Source organism: Ceratotherium simum, chromosome 17 (assembly GCF_057802395.1).
Source record: "Ceratotherium simum simum isolate JZ-2026a chromosome 17, ASM5780239v1, whole genome shotgun sequence".
Lineage (NCBI taxonomy): Eukaryota > Metazoa > Chordata > Mammalia > Perissodactyla > Rhinocerotidae > Ceratotherium > Ceratotherium simum.
This window is the reverse complement of record NC_141916.1, coordinates 51,858,919-51,885,720: the sequence shown is the minus strand read 5'-3', so window position 1 is coordinate 51,885,720 and position 26,802 is coordinate 51,858,919. Positions and strand designations below refer to the sequence as shown.

Here is a 26,802-nt window from a genome sequence, read left to right as displayed (position 1 = left end):
TAGCTTACCTACAATTATTCAGTCTAACCAGTTATATCTTCTGTCTCAGCCAGTTACACTGGCTACTTAGTTCTTTGCTCTTGAAAAGTTGTTTCACACCTAGAGTATTGGCTATTTTTACATATTTCTTAAATTTCTGGCCAAGTCATACTTATCCTTCAAGTCTTCACTTTTCTCATACTCTTCTCTTGACTTTAAAAGACCTTGCCAAATCATATCTATACATGTATTAATTTTTTGCCAATTTGAAATGAAATACTAGAATAAATGAAGAAAATATAAAATTCATAATAAGCCACTAAAAATGAGGAAATTGCCTATAAACTGTCAATTCAAAGATGAGTTACTACAAAAGAAAATTAAAAATGCCTAGAAATCTTACATCTCCTATATGAAAGAAAATTGATATTTACTAAATTGGATATCAATCCTAAAATTTACCAATATTATTACCAATATTGAGTCTTGAAATTGAAAAAAAGTTTCTAAAACTATCAATAATAAAAAAATTCAAATCATCTAGATGAAAGAATATCTTTTTATTCTTTTAATGGAAAGTGATACTACAAAATCATTGTTTGCAAAGAGGCAATCAAAGAGTATGCAGTCAAACTACACAGGAAAAATGTATTATAGAAGTATGTCAGAAAGGTTAGAGAGACTGTATTAAGATGGCAGTGTAGGAAGTCTCTGAACTCACCTCTTCCCATGGACACAACAAATTTACAACTACTCTTGGAACAATTACCCCTGAGAGAGAACTGAAAACTGGATAAAAAGAACCTCCACACTGTTTTCCATAGTGGCTGCACCAGTTTGCACTCCCACCAGCAGTGTATGAGAGTTCCCTTCTCTCCACATCCTCTCCAACATATGTTGTTTCCTGTCTTGTTAATTATAGCCATTCTGACGGGCGTGAGGTGATATCTCATTGTAGTTTTGATTTGCATTTCCCTGATAGTTAATCATTTTGAACATCTTTTCATGTGTCTGTTGGCCATCTGTATATCTTCTTTGGAGAAATGTCTGTTCAGGTCTTTTGCCCATTTTTTAATTGGGTTGTTAGTTTTTTTGTTGTTGAGATGCATGAGTTGTTTATATATTTTGGAGATTAACCCCTTATCAGATGTATGGTGCAGCCACTATGGAAAACAGTATGGAGATTCCTCAAAAAATCAAGGATGGAATTACCATATGATCCAGCTATTCCACTGCTGGGTATTTATCCAAAGAACTTGAAAACACCATTGCATAAAGATACGTGCACCCCTGTGTTCATTGCAGCATTATTCACAATAGCCAAGACTTGGAAGCAACCTAAGTGCCCATCAAGGGCTGAATGGATAAAGAAGCTGTGGTATATATACACAATGGAATACTACTCAGCCATAAGAAACGATGAAATCCAGCCATTTGTGACAACATGGATGGACATTGAGGATATTGTGCAAAGCGAAATAAGTCAGAGGGAGAAGGTCAAATGCCATATGATTTCCTTCATTAAGTAGTAGATAATAACAACAATAAACGAACACATAGAGACAGAAATTGGATTGGTGGTTACCAGAGGGGAAGGGGGGAGGGGGGAGGGTGAAAGGGATAATTTGGCACATGTGTGTGGTGATGGGTTGTAATTAGTATTTTGGTGGTGAACATGATGTAATCTATGCAGAAATAGAAGTATAATGATGTACACCTGAAATTTATATAATGTTAGAAACCAAAGTTACTGCAATAAATAAAAAATTAAAAAAAAAAAAAAGAACCTTCACAATAAGGGGCAGTGCTGACTGAGGTGGAAGAGGCAGAAATTCCTTTCTGGAGAGAAGAAAGCTACCTTCTAGCTGTGGTACTTCATGGCTGGCCAGGAGCAATCCTAAAGTATGCAGCCTTCCCTGGAGGAGTGGGGAACCTGAGAAGGGGGGCTTTACCACAATAAGCAACTTTTGGATTCAGCACAACTGAGACAAGTTTCATAATATCTGGCTTTGCTGGCTACTAACAACAATGGGAAATACCTCCAGAAAAGCTATCAGACATAAAGGGAAGGAAAAGCCTGCTCTTAAAGGGCCCATTCACAAATTTGCCCATTTTGGAAAGCAACCTAAAAGCACCAGAAAGAAAGGTTCACAGTCCTTTGGAGAAAAGAGACTCACCTGCTAGGCTCTGGGTGCATCTTGGTGAGAGGTGAGACCTCTCCAGGGACTGAGATATTGGCAGCAGCCATTATTGTGACCTAGTACAGGCATGCTGACACAGATGCTGGCAGATGCCATTGGAGCTCTTCCCCTGGCATGTTAGCCCAGGGTCTGCCCCACCCACTAGAGCACTGATTTAATCCAGCTGAGCCGGGGCAGGCAGCCCATCCTAGGGACTGGCCCCACTCAACAGCAAGCCCTCAGGCAACTTGTGGGCCTGCATAGGCAGGGTGCCTGGAACCTCTGCACTGGGTGAGTGGGTCCACCTCTGTGGGGCAGGGCATGTGCAAGGAGTGGGTGGAGTGTGTGGGGCATTGGTGGAGTGTATGTGGCCTCTGCAATGGGGCGACTGCAGGTGGAGCAGGACTGTGTTGATGGGGTGCCTGGCCCTGCAGGTGGTGAGTCCTGACAGCTGCAACACATTCATGCTCAAACAGCCACATGGGGATAGGCCCCACCTTCCAAAGCCTGAAACAATTGAGTGTTCCCATATCTAGGTCCAATCCCACTCAGCTGCAACCCTAAGAGATCTGACAACAGCCTTGCAGGCCAGAGGCCTACAGCAATTGTAAGCTCCTGAGCCTAGCAACCAGCCACACTGGGGGCCTCCTCACTTAACAGAAAAACTGCAACAAGAATGTGCTAATAGACCTGGCAGCCAACTGTGCTGGGGCTCACCATGCCCAATAAAGTGACTGAAGCATCCATAGCAGCTACATTTAGCTGAGCATTACAACCAGCTGGCCAGGGGGACAGCCTAGCCTCCCTGGGCACCTGCAGCAAGATCAACTCTGCCACAAAAGAAGGACACATGTAGCCCATACAGGGGTCACTCCTCAAACATTTGGAACTGATGATGAGATGGAAGCACACTGCTGGACCTCATAAGGCATCTCTTACATAACGGAGTATGTAAGATTGGGAGACATAGCTGACCCACCTAATACAAAGATATAAGCACAGAGAAAGAGGCAAAATGAGGAGACAAAGGAATACATTCCAAATAAGGGAACAGGGCAAAACCCCAGAAAAAGAACTAAACAAAACAGAAGTAATCTACCTGACAAAGAGTTCAAACAAAGAGTCATAAGGATGCTCACTGATTCTGGGAAAAGAATGGATGAACTCAGTGAGAACTTCAACAAAGAATTGGAAAATATAAAAAAGAACCAATCAGAAATGAAGAATGCAATACTGGAAATGAAAAATTCACCAGAAGGACTCAATAGCAGAGTAGATGATAGAGAAGAACGGATCAGCAAGCTGGACAAAAGACTAGAGGAAATCACCCAAGCTGAACAGACAAAAGAAAAAAGAATTAAAAAGAATGAGAACAGTCTAAGAGACTCTGGGACAACATCAAGCACCCTAACATCCATGTTATAGGTGTCCCAGAAGGAGAAGAGAGCGACAAAGGGGCAGAGAATCTATTTGAAGAAATGATAGCTGAAAACTTTCCTATCTAAGGAAAGAAGCAGACATCCAGGTATGGGAAGCACAGAGAGCACCAAACAAGATAAACCCAAAGAGGACCACACTGAGACACATTATAATTAAAATGTCAACAACTAAAGAAAAAGAGAGAATCCTAAAAGCTGCAAGAGAAAGGCAACAAGTTACATACAAAGGAAACCCCATAAGGCTATCAGCGACTTCTCAGCAGAAACTTTACAGACTAGAAGTCAGTGGCATGATATATTTAAAGTGCTGAAAGGAAAAAGCATACATCCAAGATAACTCTACCCAGCAAGGTTATCATTCAGAAAGGAAGGAGACATAAAGAGTTTCCCAGACAAGCAAAAACTAAAGGAGTTTATCACCAAGACCAAGCCTTTCAAGAAATGCTAAAGGGACTTAGTTAAGTGGGAAAGATAAGACCACAAATAGGAATAAGAAAATTATCAAAAGAAAAAAAAGAAATAAAATCACTGGTAAAGGCAAATGTACAGTAAAGGTAGCAGCAGATCAACCACCTATGAAGATAATATGTAGGTCAAAAGACAAAAGTGTTAATCTATTTCCGTGATAAAAGGGTAACAATACACACACTGAAAAAAGAGGTTAGATATGATATCAAAAACATAAAATGTGGGAGAAGGGGAGTAAAAGAGTAGAGCTTTTAGCAAGACGTCAAACTAAAGCGACCAGCAACTTAATATAGATTGCTATATATGTAGCTTATTATATATGAACCTCATGGTAATCACAAACTAGAAACTATAATAAATTCACAAAAAATTAAGAGAAAGGAACCCAAACATAATAGTAAAGAAAGACATCAAAGCACAAGGGAAGTGAGCAAGAGAAGAAGAGAGGAAGAGGGAAGAACTACTAAAATACCCAGAAAAAAAGTAACAAAATGACAATAGGTACATACTTATCAATAGCTACTTTAAATGTCAATGGACTAAATACTTCAATGAAAAGCTTTAAGGTGGCTGGTTGGATAAAAAAACAAGACTGATATATATATGCTGCATACAAGAGACACACTTCAGACCTAAAGACACTCACAAACTGAAAGTGAAGGGATGGAAAAAGATACTCCGTGCAAATGGTAATGAAAGGAAAGCTGGGGTAGAAACACATATGTCAGACAAAATAGTCTTTAAAACAAAAACTGTAACAAGAGACAGAGAAGGGCACTACATAATGATCAAGGGAAAATTCCAACAAGAGAATATAACACTTGTAAATATCTATGCGCACAACATAGGAGCACCTAAATATATAAAGCAATTATTAACATACATAAAAGGACAAATAGAGAGCAACACAATAATACTAGGGGAATTTAACACCCCACTTACACAAATGGATAGATCTTCCAAACAGAAGACCAATAAGGAACAATTAGGCTTAAATGACACACTAGACCAGATGGCCTTAGTAGATATATACAGAACATTCCATCCAAAAAATGAAGAGTACACATTCTTTTCAAATGCACATGGAACATTCTCCAGGATAGATCAAACATTAGGCCGCAAAACAAGTCTCAATAAATTTAAGAAGATTGAAATAACACCAAGCATCTTTTCTGACCACAGAGGTATGAAACCAGAAATCAACTACAGGAAGAAAATCAGGAAAGCTACGAATATGTGGAGACTAAACAAAATGCTACTGAACAATGATTGGGTCAACAAAGAAATCAAAGGAGAAATAAAAAAAATACCTGGAGACAAATGAAAATGAAAATATGACATGCCAGCATTTATGGGATACAGCAAAAGCAGTTCTAAGAGGGAAGTTTATAGAAATACAGGTCTACCTCAACAAACAAGAAAAATCTGAAATAAAAATCTAACAGTGCACCTAAAGGAAGTGGAAAAAGAACAAATAAAGCCCAAATCAGTAGAAGGAAGGAAATAATAAAGATAAGAGCAGAAATAAATGAAATAGAGACTAAAATATAGTAGAAAAAAATAAATGAATAAGAGCTGGTTCTTTGAAAAGATAAACAAAATTGACAAACGTTTAGCTAGACTCATCAAGAAAAAAAGAGAGAAGGCTCAAATAGAAAGTCAGAAATGAAAGAGAAGAAATTACAATGGACACCTCAGAAATACAAAAGATTATAAGAGAATATTACAAAAAGCTATATGCCAAAAAATTGGATAATCTAGAAGAAATGGATAAATTCTTAGAATCATACAATCTTCCAAAACTGAATCAAAGAGAAATAGAGAATGTGAATAAATATGAAAAGACAACACTGGGAGAAGATATTTGCAAACCATATATCTCATAAGGGGTTAATATCCAAAATATATAAAGAACTCATACATCTCAACAACAAAAAAAACTGACAACCTAATTAAAAAATGGGCAAAAGATCTGAACAGATATTTCTCTGAAGGAAGATATACAGATGGCCAACAGGCACATGAAAAAATGTTCAACATCACTATCAGGGAAATGCAAATCAAAACTACAATAAGATATCACCTCGTTCCCGTCAGAATGGCTATAATTAAGACGACAGCAAATAACAAGTGTTGGAGAGGATGTGGAGAAAAGGAAACTCACATACACTGCTGGTGGGAGTGCAAACTGGTGCAGCCACCTTGGAAAACAGTATGGAGGTTTCTCAGAAAGTTACGAATAGAACTACCAAATGATCCAGCTATTCCACTGCTGGGTATTTATCCAAAGAACATGAAAACATGAATGCGTAAAGATACATGCACCTCTGTGTTCATTGCAGCGTTATTCACAATAGCCAAGACTTGGAAGCAACGTAGGTGCCCATCAAGGGACAAATGGATAAAGAAGATGTGGTATATATACACAATAGAATACTACTCAGCCATAAGAGATGATGAAATCTAGCCATTTGGGACAACGAGGATGGACCTTGAGGGTGTTATGCTAAGCGAAATAAATCAGAGAAAGTCAAATACCCTATGATCTCACTCATAAATAGACGATAAAAACAACAATCACATAGAGACAGAGATTGGATTGGTGGGTACCAGAGGGAAAGGGTGGAGGAAGGAGGGCAAAAGGGGTGAGTAGGCACATGTGTATGGTGGTGGATTGTAATTAGTCTTTGGGTGGTGCACAAGATGTAATCTACACAGAAATTAAAATATAATGATGTGTATATGAAATTTATATAATGTTATATACCAATGTTACCGCAATAAACAAATTAACTAATTAATTAATTTTAAAAAAGGATTATGATGTTAAAAAGTGGCAATCTGAACAAGAGACATAGGATTTGAATGTAGAGAAAAGTAAAGGGCTGCCTATAGACTCTATTTTAGGATTCCATTAGAATGACAAAAAGTTCCAAACATTTTCAAGCCAACGGATTAATTAAATTTAGATCTCCATTCACTGAAAATGTGAATACACCCTTTTTAACAAGGCCTTTTTTTTTTTTTTTTGGTGAGGAAGATCGGCCCTGAGCTAACATCTGCCAATCCTCCTCTTTTTCTGCTGATTAAGATTGGCTCTGGGCTAACATCCGTGCCCATCTTCCTCCGCTTTATATGGGATGCCGCCACAGCATGGCTCGAGAAGTGGTGTGTCGATGCGCACCCGGGATCTGAACCGGCAAACCCCATGCCGCTGCAGCAGAGCACATGCACTTAACTGCTTGCGCCACCGGGCTGGCCCCTAACAAGGCCATTTTTAAGTTGAGTAGCTGAATAAAATAAGACTTTTATACATTTCAAAAAAAAAACATTTAATACAAGTATGCTTTATTTTTCTGTATTTTGTGATGGTATTTGCTTTTTAAGCAAGTAATTTGCTATAATTTCCTTTCTTACTTTAAACAAACATTTATTTTCATAATAAATTTTGATTTTATTATACAAAGACTCATTTTCTTAAAAGCCACATCCCAAAATTATGATTATATTCAAAAGATATTTTACCTGCCCAAAGAAAGGTAGCCCACGTCTATAATGTGAATCCACTCTTGTAAATTTCAGTTTGCTTAAGGTATTTGTGATTTCGCATGATCCATGCCCAGTTAATTCCAACCCTGAAAGGAAAGCAAGTGAAGTTGAGCTGTTCTATGTATTCAATTCACCTTCCACCTCCACTCATCATAACAGCTTTGCTCCATCATGACAAAATACCATTCAGAATCCCTTTTCTTATTCTTTCCAGAATTTCTCACACACAGAAAATACAAGCAATTTGGCATTATCATCACCTTCAATATAAAAAATATTGCTATTCCTAATTCTTGAACTTTTCTGCTTGTTCCACCTATGTTCTTGATGAAGTTCTCATCTCCTCTGTGACCTTGCTCCATCTTTGTTTCTGTCTCTCTCACATCCATGCCCTTCCCCCACAACTTTCTGCATACAAAGTGATTATTTACATTGGCTTAAAATATGCTTTAATGTCTATCACTACTTCTTCAGAGAGATCTTTTTTTTTCCTTGTGAGGAGGATTAGCCCTGAGCTAATCTCTGTTGCCAATCCTCCTCTTTTTGCTGAGGAAGATTGGCCCTGGGCTAACTCTGTGGCCATCTTCCTCTACTTTATATCTGTGACTTCTGCGACAGCATGGCTGGATAAGCAGTGTGTAGGTCCATGCCCAGGACCCGAACCTGTGAACCCTGGGCTACATGCCGAAGCAGAGCACGCGAACTTAACCACTATGCCACCGGGCGGGCCCTGGCTTTCTTTTTAAATTATCCACTGAATGAATCAAGTTACACTTTGATATTTCAAGTTACAATTAATTATCTTTGACACATTCTCATTAACATAGTTCTTTCTCATCTACTCCTTATTTTGGTTAATGGCATTTCCATTTCCCAGACCCCAAATTTGAAATCTTTGGCTCATCTTTGAATAGTATTCTGACGTATCACATTGTAACACATTTTCACCTAGCCTGTCCTCTTCATGTCTGCTAGAATTATCTTTTAAAAATATGAATTTATTTAGGTCATTCTCCTCAAATATATCTGAAGATACCCAATGCTTTTCATAAGAAAGTCTAACCTCTTTAGTGTATGATTTGCTTTTCTGTACACCTTAGCACCAGCCTACATTTTCAGATTCTTCTGAAACCAAACACATTTGTTTTATGCTTATCATGCTTTCCCAGTCATCACTATCTCTCAAAATACTATCCATTCCATACAAATCAGTTTAAATGCTACTTTATAAAGCTTTCCTTGGCTCTATATTAGAAATAATTATCTTTCTTAATACTCATTTGGCCCTTAGTTTTTACATTTCTTGTGGAAATTTTATTATTTATACACACATACATATATACATATACATATATATAATTTCTTTTTAGGTTTCTAATTCCTTGAGAGCAGGGAGCATGTCATTTGCATAGTTCTTGAGAACTATAAAGTGTTTTTTACCTGGAATGGAAGTTTGATAAATGTTTAATAAATTAATGAATTAATAAATATTTAAAAATAATGCAAACCTGTTCCCTCCTCTCTGACCTTGGCTTCCACTTGTAATGTCATGTCATACCCTTTTTGTCTCAGCTGAAATATTTTAGTCTTTACGAGTTGTGTGAAACAGCCTTTATTGTCTGCCTGAAGAGAAAAGAAGAGAATTTCTGGGTCCTCTGATTTGCTATCAAAAAAGTCAGTTATCAACTTATATACATTTTTTGTTGGCTATAGAAGAAAATTTTACAGATTTTCCGACTATCTTTTGGGTGCTTATCCTTTCTTAAGCTCAAAAATAACATAAAATCTCTTCATTAATCGTTGAATTACTCATTGCCAACCTTTGCCTCCTCCCCTGTGTCTTCTGAAAGCCTGTTCCATTTCTGCCACATTAAATTTCCTAGAGTTACCAAATGGGTCGCAGGATTTTATAATTCTATCTCTTTGTGTATGTTGTTCCTCAAATGATGACATTCTTTCTCCCATTCTTACCTTGGCCAACAGTTACTGCTCTTCTAAACTCAACTCAGACATAACATCTTCTAAAAAGCCTCTGTAATCGTCTCCACCTAAATATCAACTAAGGATTGTATTTTCTTGACATCCAGAACATTAATAAAAACATTTATATTCATTGAATAGATGAATCATTATAATAATCACATTTCCAAGCTAAATGTTGAAATATGTATTTTTTGTGTGTGTGTGAGGAAGATCGGCCCTGAGCTAACATCTGCCAATCCTCCTTTTTGCTGAGGAAGACTGGCCCTCGCTAACATCCGTGCCCATCTTCCTCCACTTTATATGGGATGCCGCCACAGCATGGCTTGACAAGCGGTGCATCAGTGTGCGCCCAGGATCTGAACTGGCGGACCCCGGGCCACTGCAGCAGAGCACGCACACTTAACTGCTTGCGCCACTGGGCCGGCCCCTGAAATCTGTATTTTAATAAAGATTTGTTTTCATTTTTGTACTTATTTACATAATAAAATTTAATCATATTTAATTTACTTATATAGAGATGTCATGACTCACTTGAGAATAAAAATCAATTCTGATGTCCCTGATATATTAAAGATTTTGGCAGCTAGATTCCTCTCAGGTTTATCTTGCTTATCAATGTTTATCTTGACATTCATCATCATATTCATCACCCTAACCTTTCATTTATTTGCTCTCTTCAGCTTTGATAACTATTTTTTCCATATCTTGACGTGTCCGCTCACATTGCAACACCCTGGACTTTTACGTACTCTTCCTCTGAAATCAATAACTTATACATTTCATTTTTTAATATAACATATTCTACTTTCTGCTGTTTCCCTTAGTTATTCTTATTACACTTCTTCTGTGATGTAATCGAGGCCTCCAGTCCATTGTCCCCCCAAGTCTCCCTCTCCTCATTGTGATGCTGGTTTCATATTCTTCCTTATGTGGTTTAGATTCCATAGCATGTCACTTGATTCGCCCATTAGCCAAATTCTTAACATCTGCCCAAATTAGCTTTTGATAAAAGCCAATTTTTTTATACTTCTACATCCTTTTATGCCCTTATACCTGGCATGTTGATTGCTGTTGGAAGGAAATTACAAAACTTGCCAAATAAATACCACTAAAAATCCATGAGCCGAACCCTCAAGTGGGCTTCTAATGTTGCCAGGCAATCTTACAATGTTTGTTTTACTCCACAATTTTCCTAGGTCACTATTTCAAACACTACTCTCCATTGTATTGTATTGTCAATACAATACTGTATTGACAATACAATACTGTATTGTATTGTATTCTCTGTTATTATAATCCACAAAAAAACAAGATCTGGCGTTAGTGTCCTGGGGAGAGTGGTTTCCATATACCTGTTGACTGAATTCTTCACAGATACTTTGCGAATGTATTCCATGGCAGTTGGAATGGTATCGTGAATATTTTCTGCATATGTTAATTGTCACCAGACCAGGGACAGGCTTTCCATATGTGTATCTAAAACAATAAAGCAGTCATACAAAAAGATATTTAATGTAAATTACTCAGATGTTTTTTCACATGATTTGATCCATTCATATATTCATCTTATTCATTTACAGTAATTGTATTTCCTTACACAGCATTTGTACTTTAGAAGTGCTTATACTGAAATTGTGTCTTAATTATCTAAGTGGGCATACATCTATAACTCTAAGAGAAAATACTGAATATTTTTTAAATGCTTCCAAATGGAAAATTAACAATGTGGTTTTTCTCAGATCTTGCCTCCCTCTCAGTTGAGGTTTTACTATAAGCCTGTCTTATTTCCTTCTTTCTCTGCTGTCAGATTATCTAGGTTATTATTCCAGCTTTGACAACACCTCCTGAGTTTGTTTTAGGGAAAAAACTAAGGATTTGTGGAGAGTATATTTCTAAGTTCTCCCTAATTCATATGTATTTTAAGAGTGTAACTGAATGTAAATGGGAAAGCACCAGCTATAGAACAAAAATGTTATAAATGAACAGTATCATAATGACTTAGCCTGATTCTGCCAAATCTGATGAAAGGATATGATGTGGTATGGTCTACATGTTTGTGTCTTCCAAGAATTCATATGTTGAAATTCTAACCCCCAAAGATGATAGTATTAGAGGGTGAGGCATTTGGGAGGTACTTAGATTATGAGGGTGGAACCCTCATGAATGGGATTAGTGCCTTTATAAAAGAGGCCCCAGAGAGATTCCTTGCCCTTTCTACCAGATGAGGACACAGCGAGAAGGCACCAGTCATGAACCAGAAAGAGAACCTTCACCAGAACGTGACCATGCTGCTACCCTGATCTTGGACTTTCCAGCCTCCAGGACTGTGAGCAATAAATTTTTCTTGTTTATGGGCTACCCGGTGTGTGGTATTTTGTTATGGCAGCCTAAGACATGATGACTTAGTCTATTGTTTCTCAAAGTATGCTTTATGGACCACCTACATTGAAATTACCTGAGATATGTGCTGAGATTCAGAGTCCTGAATCTTTCCTCAGATTTATAATTAGAATCTCTAGAGGTGGGGCCAAGGAATCTACATTTTAACTAAGCACCTCCATAGATACTGAGGCACACTTAAGTTTGGAACCTATTGCTTTAGTCCAAACTATGAGGTAGGTGAGATTTGGCCTTAGTAGCCCCAAGCTTACCCTTTTGATTTTTTTTCCCCCAAAATTTCTAAAAGTGCTGATAAAGTAAATTATTTGCTAACTTTCAATCACTTTATTGAATCTTACGTTTGCATGTGAATCAAAAGACTTTCCTTCTGATGGAACAATTTAAAGTATGAAAATTGGTGATAAGGATGAAAGTATGTTTCTCATGCTGTTCTCAAAAGCAAGAGGGCAAGTCTCTCTCTTCAGTGCATGTGGAGGATGCTCTACTGCACTAAAAGTCAATCAGGGAAGAAATAACTATGGCATGCATTTTTAATTCTACATTATATATCCAGCATTTAAGATAGAGAATCTGCTTAGCTTCTTTTTTTTTTTTTTTTTTTTTTTTTTTTTTTTTTTTAAAGATTTTATTTATTTTTTGCCCCCAAAGCCCCAGTAGATAGTTGTATGTCACAGCTGCACACCCTTCTAGTTGCTGTATGTGGGACTCGGCCTCAGGCTGGACAGAGAAGTGGTGCCTCGATGCGCACCCGGGATCCGAACCCGGGCCGCCAGCATCGCAGTGCGCGCACTTAACCACCAAGCCACAGGGCCGGCCCTGCTTAGCTTCTTTCTAACTTTCATAGTTTAAGAAACTGGGAGCAATTAAAAAAAAAGTGGGATAATAAGACACAGAATAGCACAGAAGATATAAGCATGAGCTTCAGAGCTGGATGGCTGGGTTCAGTTTAGCACAGAGTCTGGGATATATAAATGCTTCATGAAGCTAGATTTTTTTTTTTAATTGCAGAAGCAATGTAGAATAACTGTGAAGAGTTCAGAGTCTGGAGCCAAACTGTTGGATTTAAATTCCAGTCTGCCATTTACTATCTGCAGGAACTTGAGCAAGTTTTTTACCCTTTGTGTGTTATAGTTTCCTCATTTGTAAATTGAGGACAATAATTATCCCCATCTCACAGGGTTAGTGTAAGAATAAAAATGTTAATAAGTGCATGGCACTTCAAACCTTGTCTGGCACATTTTAAGTGTTCAGTAAATGATTTTATTAGTAGTAGAAACGTCATATGCTGCCACCTCTGCTCCCTAGTCAGGGCTCCGGCAAGTTGGAGAGAGAGCCATTCCTTCCCTAATTAAAGCACTTCAAAGTCCAGTAATTTGCAATACAAATAGAGTAGAGAAATAGAAATGAGATGAAAAAATGCAACTCACAGGCCACAGACGGATACAGAAAATTCTTCCTCTAGAAAACCAATTGTCTTGGGCATTTTCACTTGGACTTCAAATTTAGGCAAAACTGTTGTCAATAGAAGAGAAAGAGACGTGAGAGTGAGGAGGAGATCTTGCAAGTATTAGTAATGATTCTATTTGTTGTTAGTGCCATTGAGTCGATTCTGACTTCTAGAGACCCTGTGTACAGCAGAGCTGAACCCTGCCAGGCCTTTTTGTGCCATCCTCTCACCTTCCAGTGCCACATCAGACAATGCTCCACTGCTATTCATAGGGTATTCATGGCCATTCAGGAGTGGGTGGCCAAGTCTTTCTTCCTAGTCTATCTTAGTCTGGAACCTCCGCTGAAACCTGTCCACTATGGGTGACCCTGATGGTATTTGAGAAATACTGGTGGCATAGCTTTCAGCATCACAGCAACCTGCAGCTGCCACAGTATGACAACCGACACACAGGTGGAACCACGGACAGACAGGTGGTGTGGTTCCCTGACCCGGAAATGAATGCAGGCCAACGTGGCAGTGAGAGCATCAAATCTTAACCACCAGACCACCAGGGCTGGCCAATGATTCTGTTATAGAACCCTATAACATTGGATCACATGAACTGATTTCAATTACAATAAGCAGCAGCAGGGCTACTACTGACAACAGAGATGCTGTTTATAACCATGGGCACTTTGTACCACGTTAACTTGGTTAAGCTGGTACTGCGTTTCCTAAATCTCCTCTGAATTTCTTCAAGATTTCAAAGGTGGAAGAAAAGCAGCATCATTAGTGTCTGAAGATCATCATGGTTAGATGTGGCACCAGGTGCAGAGGGGCCAGTAGGTTCCAGTTTGTCCTTATTTTTTCCCTTTCTGTGTCCAGCTCTTCTTCCCAACTATTAGTTCCTGCTGACTAACAGAGGCCCTAGGCTCACCACCAGACACTTGGTTACAGAAATATTGCAGTGGTAGATCTGAAGAGGCAACAGCCTTCCATAGATTCTTCTATCATAGTTTCCCTTCATGGTCCATTCTGGCAGCTGAAGGTGCCCTTGCAAGTTCTGATTTATCCATCCCCACCAACGGCTTCAGGAGAACTGGTTAGTAATTTCCTCTGATCTACCAGCTCCTCCTGCTGGATCCTTGCTTTTCCACCCTCTCCCACAGTTGTATAAGGTTAGTTATTCCTATAAATAAATCCCTCTTCTATAATCCTCATGGCAGTTCTGGTGAGTTTTAGGAATCATGTTTTTGTGATGAGTCTCCTCATCCATGGCATGATATATTTCATTTACATTAGAAAATCCACATAACTGATAACTCATAAGATGGCTTCATTGTCTGATTACTATGATTAAGGTAGTGTAGGTGTAGGTTATAGACAGCCAAGAGACAATCCCAGGAAACACCTTCAGTTATAAGACATAAATCAACAGATGCCTGTAGATAACACAATGTATTGACTAGCTATTTATGTTTGAATAAGGTCAAATGGACCTATTAAAATCTCTCTTATTGGCTCTTTGATTTTGGTAAATTACTAACTTTTCTAGTATTGATAGGCTCATTTTTAAAATGGAGATAAAATAGTATCTTCCTCAGAGGGCTGTTGTGAGGATTAAATGAGGTAATGCATGAAAAGTGTTTAGCAAATATTTAGGTAAATAAAAAAGCTTGCTAATTTTCAACTGTTGTATGCTCAATTTTCACTTGTCACCTATGTGTAAAAACTATCCAGTCTTAATACTCTAATTTCATAAATGTCTTGGACACATGCAGAATTCTTACCATATTCATTCACGTCAAAGGGGTGTTCTATTCTTCTCCCTGACTCCTTCTGCAGCACGACTTTGTAGGTACCCAGAGCGGGCTCCGCTGAGAGTGGTAAAGAGAGCTGGCTAAGTCCCCCTTGCAATTTGAGACTTTGCCATTGGAAAATTCGACTCCTCTTGGGATTCTATAGGTAAAAACATTATGATTTCATAGAAACAATTGAAATATATACTTTTGAATAGAAGAACAGCTTTTCAGGGAGGGTGATGTTGGGAGTTAGATAGTAGATGGTTGGTAAATTGGCACCAAAGGTATTAGCGAAGTTTTCTAGGAATTCTAGACTGAGAAAAGGGCAATAAGTTTACCAGCTATGAGATATTACAGATTACAGTACCTCTTTTTGAGATTATGCATATCCATTTTGTTCAGAAATATTGGAAGAGTCACTAAATTGCATCATCTTAGTGAATTTTGTTCCTTAACTTGCATCTTATCCACTCTCCAAAGGATTTGAGATAGAGGAAACAGTGTTTGTTTAGTTTTGGTGAAGTGCTAGTGGGGAGGGAGGAGGTGGAGAGAGGCAATTTAACATAACTTGTAGTAAGTCCTCATTCTAAATGAGATACATATTACTTACCTCAATGTAAACCACTGGGAACTGAAAAGAAAGAAATAGAATAAGTATGAGATAGAGTTTATAAAGAGAAAACCATGCCATCAGCGTTGATAGAATATCTGGGTCAGAGGAAGTGAGTCTGCATATTTCTTGTCCAAACAAGGAAATGTGCCCCAGTTTGGTTCACAGCACTTTATATGTTTAGTTTGGGATGTACATCTCTTAAGAAGTCATGAATTTCCTTTTATGAAATAACGTACAATTGAGGAAACCTAAACTTAGGTAAAAAGGTCCAAATAATAAGTTTATTTTGCAGATGATATTTATCTCTGAGAAATTCTCCATTTCTCTAAGAGAGAAATCAAATGCACTTATTTTCTTTCGTTCAATAAAAATAACTGGGTCTTTAAGAGGATGATTTCAACAGAAAGTTTATTTTAAGGATGTAGTTGATGAACTGATCTCCCTTATTCTCCAACAGTGGGACCCTTATGAGATTTTTCTATGGTACATTTAAGTATCTCATATTGGTCGCAGGTTCTCTAAAAGAATGGGCTTTAAATTTTGGCCTGTTTCCCTCAACCTCACCCACTGTTAATGAGACTCACCGTTTCATTCAAAGGATGAAAACTGACATCCACAGAGACAATGCGGAATCTCACTGAAACACAGAGATATATTTCCCATGAAACTCTCCAGTGGGAATCCAGGGCAATCACACAGGTAACAACATGCAGGATTTCCATGACTGCAGAGTAAAGAGAACCACTCCTGCCTTCCTTAAAATTGCCCTTGTTCATTTGGTTTCCTATACCTGTTTGTCCTGGTTTATAGATGGGCTTGTCTGTCTGGACAAAGACGAGGCTCTCTACTTCTGTTATCTGCATTGGCTTCCTCTTTATGAACTGCTGGGTTGGCCCTTTCACCTGCACAGTAATGAACGCTGAAGAAGATGGCAACTCTGAAATCTGTAAGATAGAAGTGAGCTGAAGAATCTGCCCAGACCCACATCTGAATGTCTTAGCCTTTATGGTTTTCTCATTTCTCTGGTTAGTCCCGTCAGAATTAGTAAGAGATAAGGTCGAGGATTATGTCCCCTGTTTTATAGATTATTATAATTTTGTAACATAACAGTAACAATTCATTGATTTAATTAAAGGGAAAATGCCATTGCAATAAAATGAACCAATTCTTCAATCAATCAGGACAATGAAGGAAATAACGTGCTCACATTTTCACAGCAAAATGGTGGTATTACGATAATTATTAAATTTTATTTTCCAATGGTCAGCAACGTTACATGTTGTCATTAGTAATAAGCCAGTATGATAAGTAAATATTTAATACCTTAAGTAATAAAAGGCTACAAGAGCAGTACATTAACCATCAACTATCTGTGAGATCTTAGATAAGAAACTTAACTTTATGAATTCAGTGTTTATGTCTGTAATGGCATGAACATTATTTACCTCAGAAGTTTACTTTAAGAGCAAACAAAATCCTTCCTATAACTACGGTTACTTTTTGTATATTTCACTACTTATGTTGGTAAATATTATGTAAGCATATTCAGTAGAACTTTCATTTTTAGAATCTAATTTGAAATTCATTCTGTACGCCTCACTTTTTCTTTATTATGCTTTTTTATTGCTAGAGGTCAGAATACAAGGCATCAACTGACATGCTCTTTCTCTAAGGATCTCTCTTATCCCAAGGAGAGATACTGACAAGGAAAGGGCGGCAGTAGAAGGAATTCTCTGTCACCAGGTCTGTGAGGAGGTTCCTGCCCTGCATGCCATACTCCAGAGTTATACTCAGTGTCACTGTCTCATTCAGGTGATTAAGCATGACACAGGCCTTCTCAGGAACCCCAGCGTAGAGCTGTGATGGGACCAGCACCAGGTACTGCCTGTGGAGAAGAGGAGTCTGGATCAACCATGGAGGGGTTAAAGAGACATCATTGTTGTGGCTGTTTTCTAGATAATCTTTGCTATTATCACCAGTCATAGAACAGAGCTAGATTCCAGCAGGAGTGTAGAGGAGTGTATCCTTCAAAGGCCAATCCAAAAGACCTTAGAAACTCAGAAACCGCAACAAGTTAAACATTAATATGCTTCTCTTGTGGAAATATTCACCCTCATGATATTAGTAAACCTATTCATAAGCTATGGATAAGCAATCAATGAGTTATTATGTATTTTGGATAGAAATAATTTTCAAATTTAGAAATTTGAAATCAATCAAGAAAATGTGATATATATATATAACGTTATTCAGTCTTAAAAAAGAAGGAAGTCCTGTCATTTGCTGCAAGATGGATAGACCTTGAGGGCATTATGCTATGTGAAATAAACCAGACAGAGAAAGACATACTTGATGGTATCACTTACATGTGGAATTAAAAAAAAAAAAAGTCAAAAAATCTCAAACTCAAGAAACAGAGAGTATAAAAGTGGTTGCTAGGGGCTGGGAGGTGGAGGAAACAGGGAGAATTTGGTAAAAGAGTGCAAACTTCCACTTACAAGATGAATCGGGTCTGAGGATACAATATATAACATGGTGACTATAGCTGATAACACTATATTGTATAACCAAAATTTGCCAAGAGAGTAGAACCTAAATGTTCTCACCAAAAAAAAAAAAAAAAAGAGTAAATACGTGAGATAGATGTGTTAATTAACCTGATGAAGGGAAATCCTTTCACAATATTATGTATATCATAACACCATGTTGTATACTTTAAATATCTTACAATTTTATTTGTCAATTATATGTCAAAAGGCTGAAAAAAAAATTATTTTTTTAGTAACAAAAAAATGTGATTAACCAATTAATCATCATTGAAACCATTAAGAACCTGTCTGCACGTGGTCTTGGGTTTCATATGGATGATACCATGAATCTCTTTGTTCCAGGAATCACTAAAGAGGCAATATTTAATACATGGGAAGGAGCTGAATTGCTTTTCACTACTGTTCCAGAAGCAGCCTTAGGTCTTTTCTTTCTTTCACTCTGTAGTGATGGAAGACAAGCCAAGCCTAGCTAGGCTTATCACCAGGCATGTTAATTTACATCCCCAGCAGAAACTATCACTCTCCTGTCACTCTTTGCCCATCATTTACAGTCATCCAAACATGCTGCACTTTGCAATCCTCTGCTTGCCCATGCCTCTCTCTTTCTGAAATAGCCTTGTCTATCTGGAAAACTTCTATTTGGTTCGTAAGACTTACCTCAAAAGTAACTTTCTCTACACAGACTTTGGTAATGCCCCTTCGCTTATATCAGGTCCCACGAGGAGTTAGGTGTTCTCTGTGACTATTTTCATAGAATCCTGCAATGCCTGCTTCTGTTTTTGCACTGTATTTCATTCTCTGTGCACCATCTCTCTCTTTTCTATACTGTGAGTTATTGAGGGCAGGGTCCACATCTTGTTAATCTGTATATTCCCAAGACCTGATGCCAGCCCCAGAGGTTTGTTGAAGGATTGAGTGAACTGACACACAATTCCTGGCTTGTCTGTAGGTCATGCATCCATCTTGGCAATCCTTGACTTGGGGAAAACAATGCACTGAGTCACTTCACAATGGCCTAGACACTGCAGCCCTTTTCAGGAGCCAACAAAGAATTTATCTTTTTTAAAGAGTAGTAATTCTATATTCTTATAGGATAAGTGTTGTCAAATTCTGTATTCTTATTTGGTGAATGTTTCATAAATGTTACTGCCCTATGTCTCTGAGTTTTCTAGAATTGGTGTATGCCTCTTTCCATATGAGCAATAACAACTTACCAACCCTTCCAAGCCCTTTTGACAACAGATAATATCATACGGGATCAGGAAATAAATAAAAAGACAGAGATCAAGAAGTAGATAACACAATGGGAAAGAGGAGGGCAATAGAATTTTATAGAAATCTTGCTTACGGTTTTGAAGTAGCTGAAGCATCTCTGGGAAGGAGCAGGAAAAGGAGAATCAAGACTGGATTGGGCAGTTGATTTCCCCTCATGGTGTGGAGAGGAATAGAAAATTGTGGGAGTCTGAGCCTGTGATTCCTTGAACTCGGTTCTTGCTCCAGAATCACTGGTTTTTATTTTATCTGATGGGCAGTTAAAGTAAACTGCTAACCATTTACTTTTGTAACATATTAACTACTTTCAGTATAAAAAAATCAATTCCAGATTATTCCCATGACCATCAGTTTTCTTTCTTCCACTGTCTCAAATTTTCTAAGTGCTTGGAAAATAGTACTTTGAGGCTACACTGGCTCCAGTTATTAATTGGTACTTTAAATATTTTTAAAGAAAAACTAAATAAATTACATGATTTAATGAAATCAATCAATATCCTTGACTTTTTCTTTTTTTTTAAATAACTATTAATGTAAAAACATATCCCAGACCTCTTCTTGGCAGTCCAGGGAGCATCACATATTCCCCCAAGCCTTGTCCTATATGGTTCTTTAAATGAAACAAAAAAAATGAAATTTATCACAGAATGTTAAGCAAAATAAGTTTGAAGACAATCTCTCTATTTAGTAGCTTAAGTTTGCTTTTTATGGCTATCCTTGTATTTGTTTATGTATAAAGAAAATGATAGTTCATTTGTATCTAACAACCCCTGCAATACATATTTATTGTTTCTTAGTTCATTTAACATCTAGAATACAAAGCCAATTAATTTATTCTATTCTTTAAGGAAATGACTTTTATCTGATGAACATTCTTATTTAATTTTATCTTGAGCAGTATAAAGATATTTTATCACTAGTGATTCATCATCCTATTTGCTTAAATGGTATGTTAGAATCTGTTTTTATGGAATTCTGAAAATAACAAAAATCCACACTGTTAGATTAAGACGACTGGGTCCTACAAAGTTGAAGTGTGTGTGTTCAGAATAGAGAGCTGGTTTAAACTATAAGATATGATGAGAGACAGGCGCTTCTGTGGATGAGGTCTATTTTGTTCTTGATATACAATTTTGTATATGATCTGAAAGGGTAAAAAGTGAAGACAATGTACATGACAACCCTTGGTGAACTGTAAAACTACAGATCTATAAGATATTAAAAATCCAGTGATGATAATAAACTATGGATGATATGATGCCAAGTCAAACAGAATAAACTGTAATGACTCATTGTGCTAGCCCTTGATAGTCGGCAAATGCTTGCTGGATGAATATAACTCCTGCTTCATTTTAGTTCCTTCTCTCATCTGAATCTTTATGCTCTCTCCACTTCCACTGATCTTCACAGCTCTTTTTCCCTCTGCCCCTACACTGCCATAAATAAATACTCTTATTCTCTACCAGCTTAATATAAGATAAATTAACTTACATAATAAATAATAAATGACTTTTAAGAGGTCTCTATATTACTTTTCCTAGGTGTAATTATACGTTTTTGGATATGCACCAAACCAATATTTTGGCCAAATGCCTAATGCTAATTATAAAAATCTATATTTGAATGAAGCAAAAATCATCACCGTAGTTTGAACTTCTGGAATGGAAGAATAAATCCGAAGTGCTATGGAAACTTTATCATTGCAATATTTAAAAAATTTTAGTAGATACATTTTAAATATTTAAATATTCCGTATAGGACATAGAGAGTACTTTCTCAGCTCAGGCTTGTATACTCTGATGGTCTTCAACCTTTTTTCTTGTGTTTGCTAAAAGAATTTTATTAGTCTATAACCCCTAACACATACTGAACTTGACTTCTAAAATTTCTCATCATAAGCAAGATGACAAAAAAGTGTATTATAAATACTGACATTTAAAAAATAAAACTGTAATGTCAGTTTTTAAATATATACAAAGAAATGTAAATATTGCAGTCATTTGTTGCCTATCATCATCCATTTGAAACTTATATGAATTTGTTTTTACCAGTTGGAAATTTTATATCATTCTTATTTATTCTTGACCTTGTATTTCCATTCTAATTCCCTAGATAATTTCATCCTGGTGTTTTATGCTTCAATATTTTTAATGATCATCCACTCATACATTTCTGAAACTAATGATAGTCAAAATTATAAAAGAGGTTCTTGTACCTAGAAAGTTGTGAGTAGTAATAAAATTTTTCTGAATTGAGTTATCATTACAAGTATTATCAGTAATGTAATTGTTAAGTATCAGTAAGATTACCTATCAAACTGCATATCAAAACTATATACTATAATTTTATAGTATACTACTATACTATAATTTTAATCTACTATAATTTTACTAAATTATACTACCTATAATTTTAATAAATATTAAACATGAGAAATAAAATTTTGTTTGAGAATCATTCTTAAATAAATAAATTGTATATTCCATATATCTGGCTCCCCCAATCAGATTTTGTATCCTGGGATGAATATTATTTATGCTAGATTGAGACAAGTTTCAACTATATATTCACTTTTTATTTTTTCTATTCTACTCTATTTCTATTCTATAATATTCCTATTCTATTTCCTATTGTATAGATGTAAGCACCAAGAAATCTTGTTCACATAAAGAGAAAGATAGAAATGAGAGAAGTTTTGTTATAACAATGTTATTTAATTACTTAAACTTATTTTCTAAGTTATAAGCTGAAGGTCACATTATAATCATCATTAAAAAATAATTTTAATTATCTATCAGCAAATACACCCTCCTTAATTTTGTGAAAGCAAAGCACTGGAAACTAGGTCAATTACAAAAGGGTTTGGAACTCAGTCATTAGAATCATTCTTATTCTCAGTTTCTACAAAGTATGCAAAAAGGCTTATCAGCACTTATAAATGGCTACCAATTATTACTTTCTTACTTAAAGACATCTAATATAATCAATAAATTTGGGGAAATGGAAATATTATTAATTTAGTTATACTTTTGTCAATATAAAACCTCATAAAATGCTTTTACCTTATTATCTAAACTCTGACTTACTGATTAAATTTCTAGAGAATGTTGATCAATAACCTAATTTTTGAAGCCAATTCTCACTGTCAAAGTAATCAGTCAAATTAGACTTATTTCTGATAGAAAAAAATATTACTTCATTTTTAATTCTAATAAACTCACAAATATACATCCCTATGACAATTATCCCACTTCTGAATTCTAAGATAAGATAGAGAGTCTTGCTGGGTATTTGTAACCTAGATGAAGTAAGACGCTTCCACTTTAATATTTCTTTCCATGCTCTCTGCTTTATTCTTACCTAACTCTCAGGGGAGAGTGTTTGTACAAATGTGAACATTTTGAATTGTCTTTTTGTAAGAGACAGCCGAGAAGTTTTTTACTTCAAGATACATCTAAAATACATATAATAATAAATGAGTATCCATATATTAAAATAAATCCACAAGTCATGCCTTGATTGTATTATCAACATTATGATAGTGATTTTATATAATTATTACCTACAAAGATTATATGATTGTCGATCATGCGCAATTTCAGGTACTTCAGAAATGATGAAATAAATTGAGGTCAAAGCTGAACTCGAATGACAGGTTTTAGCCAAATGTCGAAGTCGAAGATCAATGTTACGACATTCCACCTTTTAATAGTAGGTAGGCACTTAAGTCACGTAAATAAAAATATAGTAATAAAATTCCAGTCATCAATTTAATAGGCACTCAATAAATATTTGCTCAATGAAAGAATAAATAAAATAATTCAGGATCATTTCCTGGCTAAAGTAATGGGCATGTCAACAGGAAAAGCATCTGGAAAATAAGCAATCTGGCATACAATATGAGAGTATTTTAACTGGCCTCAAAGCAGCAGAGTGGTTAAGAGAATAGACTCAATTGTCAAACTGCCTGGGATGGAATCCCAGGTTCTTCACTTACTGTGCCATCTTGGGCAAATTACATAACCTCTCAGTACTTCAGCATCTTCATCTGTAAAGTTGGCTTAATAATAATTACCCTATGATTAGATTACATTAATTAACATGTATAAAGCACTTAGAAAGTACCTGGCATAGAGTTAGTGCTATGTAAGTGTTAACATTATTATTAAGACTACTTTTCAGTTATTGTTGTTGATTGTTATCTTAGAAACTCTACTTTGTGCAGGAGACATTTGCTATATGTAACTGATATGTAATTCCCATGGTTTTGAGCACTGAATGTAACTGACTCAGTCAAGAAATTCTCACACAAAGAGTAAAAATGCACACATCACATCGTTCTCTAAAGCAAAAATTAATATTAGTAAAACTTTAGGTGAACTGAAATGTTTAATAGCAATTAAGAAACATGTTGTATATTGCCTTGGTAGACTATTACACATCAATTGAAAGTGATAAAATAAACATGAAGACTATCACAACATCAAAAGCTTTATTTACTGTTGTATGAAAAAGACAGAATGAAAGCTAAATTACGACTCTAATAATAGCATTAAATATTTGCATAAACAAGGACTAGAGGAGAATAAGTAAATGTGAAAAGAATTGGTTTCGTAATGGCTGATAATTCTATATGTTAATTATATAACACATAGATTTTTTTTTTTTTAAATTCTCAAAATAAAGCTATTTCAAAAAAGCCTCTATGAAAGACATTATTACCTTTGGACATATTTCTAAACCAATGTTATTTTCAAAGAAAAATGTGTTTACAGAGCATTGAGCAACTGTGAGTGGGTGAGAATGAAGGTGTCCTTGTCGCCTGAGTGTACACTGGGGGAGGTAGTGTTAGAATCATTGCCATATGTAGAATGAAACTGAAACTCATGTTAAGACATGCAGGACATTCATAGTAATATTTTTAATGAATAAAAGAGGCGGAAATCCTGGTTGTGATAACTTACCCTCCATGATAATTTGCTGATTTTCTGTATATTTTTTCTCCTCGTGAATACTTGGCCTAGTGGAGAGCAAGCTGGAAAATTCTGGGGCCTGAAGGACACATTTCCACCCTTCAAGGATTTCCTGGTATAGATTCTGAGAGGCAGGACAAATGATACAAAGAATATAAGGAATGTGCTATTTTTTTGTCTGATTAGAAAGATTCGTGTTTAATATTACCATGATGATTCAGAGATGGAGCCAGTGGGCTTGTCAACTGAGCTGTGATTCCTCCATCTTGCCTTGTTCAGACTGTAATAGTATTTTCTTCATACACATTATCAAATACTGCCTATCCATCCCACTCTTCTTCCTCTGAGTCATCGGTGGAAGTTTTGTCCAGGAGAATGAAGTTTTCCCTGCATGTACACCTCCTTCCCCCATGAAACCCAGTCCCCACACTCTCAACCTGCTGACTCCTCTACCTTGTCTGCTTCAGCCGTACTGAACTCCTTGCTTTCCTCCAGCCTTTGAAAACCTTTCTACCTTAAAGACTTTGTGCTTTTTGTTCCCTTCTCCTGTATTTCTCTTCTCCCAGATCATCACATAGCTAACTTCCTCACCTTAAACCTTTGCTCATCTATTGACTTCTTAATGAGAAGCAAGTGTCGTGTCTCAAGGGCCCATGATTCTTCATTCATTTATTCAACAAATAATTACTGTTACTGGGTATAGTTCTCATTGACCAGAAACAGTGACCAATAAGATGAAATCTCTACCTTATATCCTAATGAGAGGAGCCAGGCAATAAACAATAAATATAATAAGTAAGTGCATTCTGTAATATGTCAGAAAACGACATGTGCTATAATAAAATAGAAAGGCAGAGCAAGGGAGCTCAATAGTGTCACAAGATAGGGAGGCAGACTGCAATGTTAAAGGCTATGGTCAGCGTAGCACTTGTCATTTTCTGACATTTTACATAATGCACTTACTTATTACATTATTGTTTATTGTCTGGCTCCTCTTGCTGGAATATAAGGCAGAGATTTTGTCTTGTTGTTTACTGTTTCTTGTCAATGAGAACTATATCCAGTAAGAGCAAGCATTCAACAATTATTTGTTGAATAAATGAATGAAGAATCATGTGCTCATGAGATGTGACACTTGCTTTTTCTCCCTTATAAAGTATATAAAAAAGATAAACGAATAAATTGAATTATATGCGTATATTTAATATAGAACAATAACATTTCAAGGACAATGAGTTAAGATTTGCCTAATGTAGTGTCAAGTTTGTCTTTCTGCAAGACATCATGTACCAGATTCAATTACATAGTTTTATCAGCAGATCACAGGACTTTCCTTCCTCTTTATTAATGACATGGGTGAAGATATATGTCTTGTGCATGTAAACATGTTTTTAAACAATTAAGATATTAGCTAAATGTAAGAAAGATAGAAATCCAGTTCTATTTTACATTCTTCCAGTTTATTATTATTTCTGATGGTAGAATATTTCTATATGACTATATTTTTTAGGCACCATTAAAATAAAGATTTTGTAAGATGATGAAACTCTATTCTGAGTCCAGGTAGCTTGTTCCAAAGCCAGGGAATGACCAGAGTCAAAGGTTAATTAAAGGTCAGTTTAATTGGTAAACAGGTTTATGTTTTCATGTTTGATTTTGCAGTAAAATGATAGTGTATAGCAATAATTAATAGTAACATAACAATCTCTGAACCCTGATTTTTCTCAAATAAAAATGTGAGTTTGAGAGATGCTAATCTGCAATATCCTAAGAAGAAAATAAGCATGTTTTTAAAGGAACTGCTCAAAAAAATGTTTATTGTTTTGGGGGAATGATGCCCTATTTTCAAAATCTAAAAGGGATCCAGATGACATAAAAGAGCTCCAAGGTAGAGGAGATAGGGAGAGATGTTGGGAGAAGAAAAGTTGAACATGGCCCTTTGTGCCTTCCCAACTTCTGGGCTGGACTCAAGGGTGGGACAAATGACATCATGGGAAGCTCTCCTCCTTCCAGTGTGGAAAATCCAGGAACAGAAGTAGTTGCTGTTTAACTTTTGATCTATGACTTTGAGAACAGCAAGCCTGCTGTAGCTTGTCATGCCAGGAGGCAAGACAAGGACAAGTGAAATAGTAGCTTAAATATAGGACTGAAAATCATCTTCTCCCC

The 26,802-nt window shown here is 36.4% G+C and overlaps 1 protein-coding gene across 1 annotated transcript in view; it reads right to left on the bottom strand.

Moving 5' to 3' along the window:
* The window catches only part of LOC101406482 (pregnancy zone protein-like), a 49,941-nt gene extending 30,119 nt beyond the window's left edge, over window positions 1–19,822 (bottom strand). The window contains exons 1-10 of the mRNA XM_014793845.2: window positions 19,740–19,822; window positions 17,547–17,727; window positions 16,633–16,786; window positions 16,427–16,479; window positions 15,840–15,860; window positions 15,218–15,386; window positions 13,426–13,510; window positions 10,951–11,074; window positions 9,124–9,238; window positions 7,592–7,701 (exon numbers count right to left, since the gene is read on the bottom strand). Coding sequence (XP_014649331.2) covers window positions 7,592–7,701; window positions 9,124–9,238; window positions 10,951–11,074; window positions 13,426–13,510; window positions 15,218–15,386; window positions 15,840–15,860; window positions 16,427–16,479; window positions 16,633–16,786; window positions 17,547–17,727; window positions 19,740–19,822 — 1,095 coding nt within the window. The remainder of the gene's footprint in view (window positions 1–7,591; window positions 7,702–9,123; window positions 9,239–10,950; window positions 11,075–13,425; window positions 13,511–15,217; window positions 15,387–15,839; window positions 15,861–16,426; window positions 16,480–16,632; window positions 16,787–17,546; window positions 17,728–19,739) is intronic.
* Window positions 19,823–26,802: the final 6,980 nt, after the last annotated feature.